At 36.2% G+C, this 12,058-nt stretch overlaps 1 protein-coding gene across 4 annotated transcripts in view; it reads right to left on the bottom strand.

The window, feature by feature from the left end:
- Positions 1-12,058, bottom strand: part of TLE1 (TLE family member 1, transcriptional corepressor) — a 79,356-nt gene that overhangs the window by 52,987 nt on the left and 14,311 nt on the right. For 3 of the 4 annotated variants that reach the window (XM_039729762.1, XM_039729766.1, XM_039729764.1), the window contains 2 exons: positions 5,364-5,426; positions 4,443-4,547 (listed from right to left, as the gene is read on the bottom strand). In XM_039729762.1, the coding sequence (XP_039585696.1) occupies positions 4,443-4,547; positions 5,364-5,426 (168 nt within the window). The remainder of the gene's footprint in view (positions 1-4,442; positions 4,548-5,363; positions 5,427-12,058) is intronic. The other variant, XM_039729765.1, reaches the window with a different exon arrangement.

The raw sequence follows: 12,058 nt of genomic DNA, 5'->3' as shown, positions 1-12,058 counted from the left end.
GTGACACTAACAGCAAAAATCTGACCATTGTCTGGGGACTGGTATTTTGAGAACACCCCTATCATGCTGACAAGTATCTTCCTCCCCTGCTATCTACTTTAAACTGGTAAACTAAATTGGAGGCTTTATATTCTAAAAGTAACTGCCATGAATCCTAGGATAAAACTAAGGTTTCTATGAGTTCTAAAATATGAAGAATAACCCAGCATGTTGCTACACAATAGAGCTCCTATTGCCAGAGTTCAGTAATTTAAACTTATGGTTATGGAGTTTATGTTAAAAGTGAGGAGAGTGCCTTGTGCTCACTAGATCTCATTTTATTTAATTTAAAAGAACTAGGCAATTTCCCCTCCCTCAGCACATAATGCAGATCATGCCTGAGAAGGATCTAAAGTAATGCTACAGCTGCTTAGCTCTTCCCTTGCACTAAATTCTGCATTCATTTCTGCTCTAGTCTGTATTTCTATTTTATAATGAAACATACAGCCTAGTTATTTATAGGCTTTCTAAGGATTAACTACACACTCATAAGAATAAACCCTCAAGAGGTTAACCTCATCCTCTTAAGCTTCACACACTACAATCCCAGAGATAGCTGGCAACCACAGCCAAGAGAGAAAAAAATAATCCCACATCTTGCTAATCCTTTAGCCAATCACCTCATGCAACAGTGGAGAGGCCTCACGGAGGCCAACAACTCAATCTGTCTCAGGAGAACTGTCAGTCCAAAAGATACATATTTCACTAAGTCATTAGCAACCCACCTCAACAGGAAAAATAAGACATACCTGGCTTCTTAGTAGTATGCTGAAATCATGCATGAAAAATACCGTGCTGAAGAAAGTTTCCTGTTTGCTGCTTGTACTTCTCATTCACATATTTGCATATTTGATTCATAAAACTAGATTATTGATTGGAAAGTAAATCTAATCTTCCATGGTTCACACCTAGACATACCAATTTAACTGTCACTTATACTACCTAACATGAACTTTTTATTTTCTAGACACATATATCAAGAAAACAACCCTGCAAAAAACCAAGCAAAAAGTGAAAAACAAAAAACCCCAAAACACCCATAAAAAAGCCAAAACAAGCCTTCAAGTTACACCATAATAGTCTACCTAATTCTTTCACACAATGATCTAGTCTTCCTCAACTGCAGAATTGGACACTGCCTGCAGCTGCAGCAAGGCCAAGGAGTTAATGGGGGCACTTATCCTTTTAGTTAGGGTTTCTCCTTTGTTCATTATTTATCTAGCAAAATTGCTACTTCATTCTACTCTAATATAATAAATATTAAATGGTGCTATTAAAAAAAAAAAAAATAAAGGAGATTGTTTAGCCACACTGCTAACCCCTGGCTGACAGTAAAAGCCTTCAAGAACATGTAGGGTAACTGTAAGGTCAGGAGTATGACTGTTAATAACCAAACATCATCCAGGGTTTTTTCCTGAAGAAAGAATTTTTAATCAACACAGAGGATTAGCACTGCTTGCAAGCTCACTGAGTCCAACTGTATTACTTTCTTTAAAAAATGTGTCAATTTATTCATTCTGTTTTGTACGTGCTTAATATACACCTATTCCAAACCCTGGCTTTTGATTTTGTAGTCAAATTCTCTGAAAAATCCTGGTCCTGTGAGACTATAATTTTCTATCCTCATAGTTTGTCCTCTAATAGGCTTCCCTCTTTTCAACTGGAAATAAAATGTATAAAATATAGTTCAAAATTATTTTGTATTTCAAAATACTTTTCCCAGTAATTCCAAAGTCTTTGTTCCCTTCTAGAATTCACACATTGCACAGGAGTAACATGAATTTGTCTAACTGAAGGAAACCTATTGGGAAACGCTTGAATCATCGGGTGTCAGGAAAGAATGGCCCTTAAGGACAGAAAGAAAGCGGGAAAAAAAGTCAAATCCTGGCAAAAATGAAGAATTTTATTTAGTCAAGAGAGACCAGGCAAGTTAGTACCAGCTAGCAAAATAAAACTTCCCTCCCCATCCTCAAGAATTATCACATGCATGTATTTTAGGTAGTGTGACACCAGAAGTCCCTCAATTGCATCTTCTGCTGTTACAGATTGGTCCAGCTTATTTGCACCCTGAAAAGAAGTTTGATGATCTTTCATGCCCATAATAGGTGTCTAAACCGTTAAATTACTATATCTTTTCTTATCTTGAAAGACACTGCACTTTAGCAGCATGGCCCTTCCATTGTTCTTTACACTAAGTCGGGCCCCTGAACAATACTGACAGCTGCTATCAAACTGTGCCGTGCTCACCCTCGGTGCAGCTGCCGCTTGTAGGAACAGACAGGCTTTTGATGTGTCCTCCCCTCTGGGGAAAGGGCTTGACACCCTGAGTGCTCAGCGAGGGGGAGCAAAGGTCCACTAAATTGTCAGTCTGATTTTATGCTATTCAGATTTTTCAGGACATACACCGTCCCTTTCAAACAAAACCAAGCATATGTCAGAGCATGAAACTTATTGTGCGGCACAAGGTAACTATTGATTAATAAGACTGTAAAAGATCACTGGGACATACATCTAATTTTGGCATTATGTAAATGCGGGCACCTACGTGGTCAAATTTTGTGCCCAGCATGTTAATTTCCTCACTCGCAGTTTTGGATTTGTATGGCATCATTCAGGAGTCTTTCAAAAGACACGGAAAGTATTTCTTCAGGTAAATCTTACATGATTATAAAACAAAAATGTTAGAGCCTACTATTCCTGCTTCCAAAGAGCTTCCCTCCCTGCTCCCCAAAACTCCTAAAGTTCTTAATTGTATGTGGTACTTGTAGATCCTATGGCTTTTAAGACTGTATTGTGTGGACATTAAAAAGAAGCAGATGACATGCCTGAGATAGCAAAAATTGGTTTGTCTAAGTAGCACTATTTTAAGGCAAGAAAGAATCTTTACAAATATGTTTTAATATGTTTCCTTTTCCTGCATAAGTTCTTCTTTGAAACTAGTTCATAATGAAGGGTTTTCCATTCCATTTTCATCCTTAAGAAGCAACTTGTTTTAAAAAATGCAAGAAAGTACAGTTCTCTAATCTTTGCTAATCGAATACCACAAATGTACATGAGGCGTATTTCAAAGATCAAATCAGGTATTCATAAACTAATTCATTACACAAGCAAAGCACAGAGGAGATTCTGACAAATACAGATGTAATTGTGTGGGTTTCTAAGATGTGATTAGCAAATCAACTAAGTAACAGTCAAAATCTGATACGAAGGAAAAACAGCACAGATTTGAAGGGGGGGTATGTTTATGCAAAGCTAATCTGTCAAGTGTAATAAAGCAGCTTGAATAAAATTTAAGCTGAAAATCCACTGAAGCTCCCCATTTCAGGGAGGAAAAGCTATTAAAAGGAAATGAAGGTCACCCTCCCAGTTTATTTCACCTAATTGACTGCCAATAGCTTACCACAGGCAAACCGACTGCAGATCTGCAATTGAGAAACTGATGAAAGGAGCATTTTCAAGCTGAGGCTCATTCTTTTAATCCTCCCTCTCTCCTATTTTTTTTTTTCCATCTCCAGTTGGGATGTAATTTTAAGCACAGATGGATTAACTGGTTCCATTGTCTGTAGACGTCATTGGACTATGGCACTGTTAATCCGTACAGCAGCATGTCTAATTATCATTACAAAGCGTCTGAGGGAACTATAAAGACCAGCAGGGCATCTTCTCACAAGCAATTAACATAAATTGATAAATGAGTAATTTGAATCTGCTCAAGGCACTCACATATGAATAAAATCAGAAAGGACAGGTTCTTGTTTCGGCTACTTCTTTTACTTAGTCAGAAGGGCAGAAAACATGAGAAATATTCCAGACTTAGTGGCAGGGGAAATGAACTCATACAGTGGAAGGAATGTATGGTTCAAAAAGTTCATTAATACAAAGCAAATGACTTGTGATTGACAACCAGTCACAAGCAAGTAGTATTAACTTTTTTAGCATATTTAAAAGCACATTCTTGGTGAAAGGCTATTAGAACACTGTGTCAGACAATTAATACTACTTCAAAAGCAAGTGAAGTTTCTATTCAGTAGCTTGCTAATTTAAAATTCATGAAAGATTCACAAGAAAGGGAAAGAAAGAAGAATGAATAGTTGTATAAGCTCCAAGAACTCAAGTGTCACAAAAAGCATGAGGAAAAAGTATCTAGCTCAACTGACATACAATACCCATAAATAAACAAGCAACTCTCCTAAAACTCTATTTCTTGCAGGAGAAGTTTTGTTACATGCAGCACCGCTGGCCAAAATTATGTTCTGACAAGCTACTACCCTTATCTCCGCTAAATCTGTGTGAAGCAAAAACACTTCAGCAATACTGGGCATCAAAACAATGTTAGAAATCAAAACATTAAGTTTGTTTTAAAAATAGCAAAGCAGTAAGATATGAAAGCAAGTTATACACACTGTAGGAGGTAGACCTGGAAGGCCACGTACCCCGATGATGGCATTCAATTCAGCCATGGTCACTTGTTTGGCACGTTCTACAGCTTGGGCCACTTGTTGCTGATGCTGTTGAAAGAAGAAGGGGTATAAGGAGGAATTTGTGTTAAGGTATTACCACACCATATCAAACCAGGATCACACACACTTGAATAACCAGTTTGTCAGCAGAAGCCCATGCTACCCAGTGCAAGACATCTCATGCAGGTAAAAGGTAACAATGCCCTATTTTTACCTGCTCAAAAGGAAAGAAGAGACCTGAAGGCATTCAACTTATCTCTTCCCCTAAGTCCCTTCATTATTAGTTGTCTGGCAAATGAATAATCATTTTTAATTGAGCTGACAGGTTTTCTTTACATTAGTTTCAATTTTAACATTTGTAGACTCTGTGCCCACGTAGCAAAGCCAACTGAAATTTCAAACAAGAAAAAGCTGCCCACAACATGCTAAAATCACAGTCATTCAGATTAAATGTAGGTCTACAACTTAAATAGTGTTTTGCATAGGAGCAAAACACTCACCTTTGATATAAATTATGTAGAGAACATAAGCATGCGTATTTTACTAGATCTACACCTGACAACTGAATATCTAATAAACAATCACCATGATTAGGAAAAAAAGCATTTTCTTGTATTGCTACTATTTTACAGACTCCCACTCTCCTCAGGAAATGAATGAGGCTGAGCCATTGTCACCAGTTTGAACTCAGATTTGTTAGATCAAATTAGCAGGGGGTTTGCACACTTCAGCTATAACAGATGTTCCTTACATTACACAATACACACATTGTGTATTGTGATAATATTAACATCTTAAAACTAGCTAATTTGCAAACAGAAAAACAACATAATCACACTGTAATAGTTGAACAGTTTTACTTACTTCCTGAGACAAAAATGGGATGACTTGTGCACAAATTGTATTCAATCTCTTCGCGATTTCTGTCTACAGAGTAAAAGTATTTGCATTAAAAACTGCATTTTAGGGGGTTTGACATATTAACTAGTATAAAGGATTATATTAGTTCAGACAATAACGAAAGTAACAAAATATTATGCATTTTTCATACTACTGCAAATATAAATACTTAATATACAAGGCCAGACATGGAAAGAGATTTTGTTAGCTACTCTAGGACATCTGCCATGTCTAAAGCATCTAATCTGTACACACATTTAGGCACAAATCTGGTTCTTATATAGTTCATTAATAAGCAGAGCATTTTTGAAATCCATTAACTCCAAGATAAAGCCTTTTAAAAGATAGATTTATTACTACTCAAATTATCAAGCAGCATAACATGAAGGCAGGAAGAATAAAAGAAAAATGCTTCTTTCATGATCAATTTTATCTGCCTATTAGAAGGTAAAATGACAAATGTACCATTGGGAATACAAAAGAAATACTAAAACAGAGTAAGAATGGAAACAAAAAGTACAGACTTCTAAAATCCATATTGAAAGAGAATTAAAATAATGCAAACAAGGAAAAAAACAGATCAGAAAATGGGATCTTATGAACAGCAAATTTGTGAAACCATGAACACCAGGAGAAAAAGGTTAGGAATAAGAGAACAGAACAATCCTTCAGGGAAATCAACAGAGATTACAGCGGGACAGAGTTTGAGTCCCACTTTTCAATAGCTTCATATATCTTACTTCTGTATCTCCCATTTTGTCATGTCAACCTAAACCCTGGAATCCTGGTGGGGTAAATGGATCTTTTTCTCTCATTACTCAGTGTTATCTGTGTTTACAGCCTTTCAGACCCATACATCTGCCCATAATTCAGGACCACTATTATAATTAACCCTCAAACTACCTATACAATTTCCTCAGTCTTCCTTTAAAACAGTAATTTCAGTCACTGTAGCACAGTTGCACAAAACCAAAATCAGCACCTAGACAAGAACACAGTTTATGTAAGAGACACTGAACAGCTCCTGTCCATCTCTGTTGTACAATTAACCCATAAAGATATTTCTTGGTTAGTTAAGGTTTTTTTTAATGTTTCAATACAGAAGAAACAAGCAGTCACTACTATGAATCATTAGGTCTTCTATGAAATCACGAGTATTAAAGCTGAGCAAAGATAAACTCACTTAAATCAGACTAAAACTGTTAACTCTCTGCCAAGCCTTTTCCTGAACCTTCCCATAATTCTGAGGTTTTTTAAGAAGACACTGTGCTATGTTGATCTTTATACATCAGTCACATAATAATTGGGATACAAAATCAACCCTCTAGTTTTATGTCTCAGGAGACAGGTGATTTGGGATCTAAGCATAATTACCAATCTTTAACACCTCCTTGCAAATCTCTGACAGACAGAGGGAAGATACAGGATGGCATCTAGACCTGTAAAACACCTCATCTCTCTTGACATGAAGCACTCCACCCAACCAAAGCCTGACATTTGACACACCCAAAACTATATAGTTTTTCAGAAGCTTCCAAAGAAGTTCTGGGATGGTTTCTTCTGAGGATTAAAAAGTTTGCCTTAACTAAGGGCAATGAAGTGACAGTTGCTTTACAGGAAATCTTTGCCCCCTGCAACAGTGTGAAGATATCTCTAATCTCAACTAAAACACCTATCGTTTCACCGAGTACCACAGTGGTCTTCTCCATTCTGTCTGGGCCACAACCATAAAACATCCATAATTCCATGTTTAGCCTTCAGTACTACATACATAATAGCAAAGTCAACACTTTGAAGTTACCAGCTTATCTATTACTGGTTATCAGACTTAACTATTACCAAATCTGTTGGTATTTCTCTGTTAAAGGAAAAAAAATTCCAAACACATGTACTAATGGGCATTTTTCCACATACCTAGTATATCTCGCCAGAAAGCAGGGTATCCATCAGCTGGTATTCCATCAGCCGTGGAAATGTTGTCTGTTGCATAGCAATCTGTTTGGATGATGTTTAGCTAAGATGTTTAGGATCCAAGGACTTAATTGCCCTAGACCAATGGGATTAACTTTGTTTTTCAGACAAGAACAAGTATGAATCATAGCAGGTGACAAAAGGGGATCAAGAAAGAATAAAGTAAGAAACTCATTGTCTACTGCAAAGTTCTTTGGCCTGTATGGGCCACATAAAAGTCTCCCTATTCTGAGGTGACTTTCCTTACTGTTTTTATAAGGAAACAAAATGCAATCCTATTTTTAGTAGAGTCTGTAAAACATGCAAGCTGTCCATATTATTGGAGTTTTCTACCTCAAATCCCAAATATCTGAGCTACACTAATAACATAGCATACATGTCATCAAACAGTAAGATAAAAATGCAGTATCATGTACATCCGGTTATAATTGTCCTCCAATGAAAGTCAGTTAGATATTTAATTTATTTTCTAAAAATTAAGACATAATCAACTTTCCCCCTTTCCACATCAATCTTCTGTTAAAGTTATTTTCTCAGTATTATCACACCTGATTTAGTGTCAGAACAGAAAAAGTGTATTCTTCGTAGTTTGAATTTACCAAAGCAGGGCATCATTGATGACCATATATGAACAGCAACCTTAATTCAACTACATTGCTAGATAAACTTAAATGTACATGACATAAAATAAGTTTTTTTTGAGATTTCTTGCTGTTGTTACAAGTGCCAGTTAAGAGACATCTACACTGAAAACTGAAATGACTATTCTATTAATAATAAAAAAGTCTGCTTGCATTTAAAAGGCAGTTTGTCTAAGAGTTTTCACACATTTTAAGTACTTAACATTATTTATACAATTTAATGCACCTCCTGTTTGCTGCTCTCTAATATTAAGTAAAAAAAAATTCATTCACAAACATGTTAAAAATATTTTTGTTTTCTAGCAATTTGTCAAAGTTAAATTTCAATGTACAATTTATGTAATTTTGCTGATCAAGAATTGTAAGAGATTGTTTTCAGAACTGAGAAAAAAGGAGTTACTTTAAATGTAAATGCAACAGTTCAATAGACAATGCACAATTTTTAAGGTGAAATACCCTTGAGTATGCATGCGCGCGTGCCTGTGAGTGTGTACACATTCATTCCGGAAAGCAAAACCCCTTTCTGAAAGAGTCAAGGAGAGTTTTATTAATCAAGACTAGACATCAGTAACTGGTGTCATTAGAGGAAGCCTCCAGACCTGGGGCTCATGAATTTGAAAGTCTTAAAATAAAGGTACTTATCTCCTGTTTCTAGAGGCCTTCGGATATAACATAACTACTACCTAACTGCTAATCTTGAGACATATAAAGAAGTCCTAAGGGTGAATAAACAAAGGAAACTTTGCAGAAAGCTGCTCAAACATAGGCAAACATTACTAATTGGTCGTGTTCTGTGGCTCCTTAAAGCAGGCTACAGAAGCCTGCATCTCTTATGGAAGTCCTCTGAGCTCTACGGCAGCTCTTAGCAAAGCATCTGAAGTGCCCTTAATTGTTTGTGTTCTTAATGCAGAGCCTCTTGAATACATTCATTTTTAATAGAGAACTTGAGTGTGAGGCCCATCAAAGAATAACAAAACTACATCATTCACTGGTTCTTGCTGCTGTAATGATTGTCTTTTGATTTATTTGCAAATGACTAGCTTGTCAGACCCCTGACTGAAGTGCTACCCTCCTTTCTGAAGTATCATTAAAAATTAACATGAAGGAATTCAGCTGCATTTTGTAAAATTAAGTTGAGCTGATGGATTTTTTTTGTCTTCACTTGCGTAAATTTTTTGCCTCTGTTCCATTTAGTTAAGGACTTAAATGTTTTGACCTAACCATTGCCAAACTCAAGTGTTTGTACTTAAGTTTGTCTTGCACACTTGTTAAAGTGAATTCTTAACATAATGACAAAGAACAAAGCAGCCAGACTAGCTACTAAATACAACACATTTAAATAAGGCTTTTTACTGTTGACTTAAGCTTGTTTGTAGAATTTAATTCTGTTTTCCTTCTACATTGTTAGAAAAACGTATTGACCTGTTTTCCTTTACAGCAGTCTGTTCCAGATAATTTTGCCCATTGGTAGCCTGTACTTTCCAAAGCTCCAAGTCACCACAATTTCTTGAAAAGAACAGATTTTTTTACAACGAAATTAAAAGGAAGTAGAATACAAGTATTCAAGTTCTGTTTCACAGCATAACAAACACCCACGTGTATTTTAGCTCTGATGTAAGAAGCCCTAGCTTGCAGGAACCAGCAGTTTAACTTCTGAGTGAAGAACACAGTCTTTCTTTGAGGAGAATTAGTTAATCCCCTTTCAGCTTCAGAATTTCACCAGGAGTAATTTTGGGTTAGCTCCAGCCAGTGTCTACCAATACATATCCCAGGACTAACTTCAGCTATAGGATCCATGGTGATTTAAGACAAAAATTAAACCTTAGAACACATTAGTTATAGCAATCACTTGCGCTGCAACAGCTGCTCCATTATTATCGCTGAGACGCATCAAAGCCTTCCAGATTCTATTTTACAAAGCAATGGTTAGCTAAAAATGTCCATTTTAAGTCAGAAGCTTGTTATTCTTTCCTGCACTGAACTTCCAGCATCACTAAGTTAGATCAGATCTGAAAGCATTGTTCTATCACCAGGTCTGAAGGATGGGTTTATGTATTCTTATTTACTACATTTTCATTTATGCTATTATTTTGATCCAATTTTGAAAATCAAATTTGTAATAAATTCAGAAAAATACAGCTTAGGAACAACATGATTAAAAGCAAAGCAAAAACCACCAATGTTCTGATAATACCAAAGAAGCATGTCCTAATTCATTCCCTTCAAGCAAAAGAATCAGAGAATCAGCCTTTAATGCACGGAAAGGAATATGCTGCTAAAACACATTCACAAAAGCTTTAGAAGGTAATTCTTAAGCACTCTGCCTCTGCTTACACCTTCAAGACTTAGAAAGCCAAGTATAACACTGAACTCCTCCTGGAAGGACAAAATGGACTTCCTGCCATTTACAGCATGTAACACAGTAATCCACTGGGGAGGAAAGGTCAATGTTGCACTTTTGGTCATTACTGAATCATTTGAGATTATCTGTGGTGGGGATGAGAAGAAAATCGAAGCCTATGAGAATGCTGCAAATGGCTTGACCTCAGCCCAGTTTTCATCTCCATCTGTCTATAAGGCATGTGAATAAAAGCCCTCTTTCTGGGATGTGCTTGCCCATTTTTTTTAATCCACGCTGCAAGCAAAAACTCATTCAAATACCCAAAGACTTGTGAAATGCAGTAAGAAACTGTATTTTAGTCTTGTGCTGAAGTTTAATATCCATTTAGAATTTTAATTTTTCCAACAGAATCATTGAAACAAGCAGTGCACTCAAATGACAAAGCCATTATTCTTTTTGTGATCAAGACCTTCGAAAACAAGAGAAAGCAGACACAACAAGAGAGCAATTACAAAAAAAAAAAAAAACAAACCAAAAACAAAAAACCCCCATATTTCACTGAGCTTATCTTTCTGTATTTCACTGTACTTAGCTTTCTGCATGCTTTGTTAGTACTTGCCATAGCAAGACTCTAGCACCTCCAAAAATTAGTTGTTAAGAATTCAGGGGATGAGGGGATGTTGGAATTATAATTAAATCTCAAAGCCTAAACATTCAAAAGCTTCAAATGATTAAGGCTAGCATTCTGTGAACTTTGCTATTCATGAGTTATTGAATCCAGGTTGAGCACAGAGATATGCATATATTATGAATGCCCTTTTATTTAAAATTAATACACTACATTCCATTTGGCCATGGCTGCAAAAGAAAAAAAAAATAAAAATAAAGGCAACATGCCATTTAAAAGTTTAGGCCCCCACAGTATATCAATGTCAAACAACAGCGTGTCAAGCTAAGATTCAATTCAGGTAAGTGCCACTGCCAAATTTTCTTGTTCCCAGACGTGCTTTAAGATTATTTTATTGCTTAAAATTTAATTTGTTCCAACTTGCGTTTCCATGACAACGTTGGCTAACCCTGCAAATCATTTGGGTAATTGGATATCTTATCTTTCTATTGCTCTCAAATCCAATGATTCTGGAAGAACTGCAGCAGCCAATCAAATTTACAGGCCTCCTGAGTAATAGACTTGCACAAGTAGCCACATCCATCTCTCCTTTTACTGCCGTATTAACCAACCTGTGACAAAGTGCGGAAGTCGGCCTTCCAACTGTATTTTAAATTATAAACACTGTCATCACTAATACTCTCACCAAGAAGGAATGAGAAGGTTTATTCTCAACAGACACTTGATATTCAATCTGACAAGAAGCAATGGGTAGCATTCCTTTCAGCAACAGAAAAAATTTCTGTATTTTGAGCATAAACTTCATTTTAGCATGACATGTAATTAATGAACATAGTTTTCCTTCTGCCCCACATTAGTACTACTCATTTTAATTGTGAGATCAGTCACCCACAAAATTATATTAAAATCCCAGAAGACTGGGATGAAAAAACTTTAGCAATAAAAAAACCAAAAGACTACTGTATTGCAAGAGGGAGTGGGGAAAGGAAGAAGTAGCAGAAATATTAACAGAATAATAATTCAAAATTTAAAAGACACTGAATGATGCACAGTTTCCACAGTGAAATTAGGGAGGCTT

The sequence above is a fragment of the Passer montanus genome, unplaced genomic scaffold (genome assembly GCF_014805655.1).
Source record: "Passer montanus isolate IOZ18808 unplaced genomic scaffold, ASM1480565v1 scaffold7, whole genome shotgun sequence".
Classification (NCBI taxonomy): Eukaryota; Metazoa; Chordata; class Aves; order Passeriformes; family Passeridae; genus Passer; species Passer montanus.
This window is presented reverse-complemented; position numbering and strand designations above follow the sequence as displayed.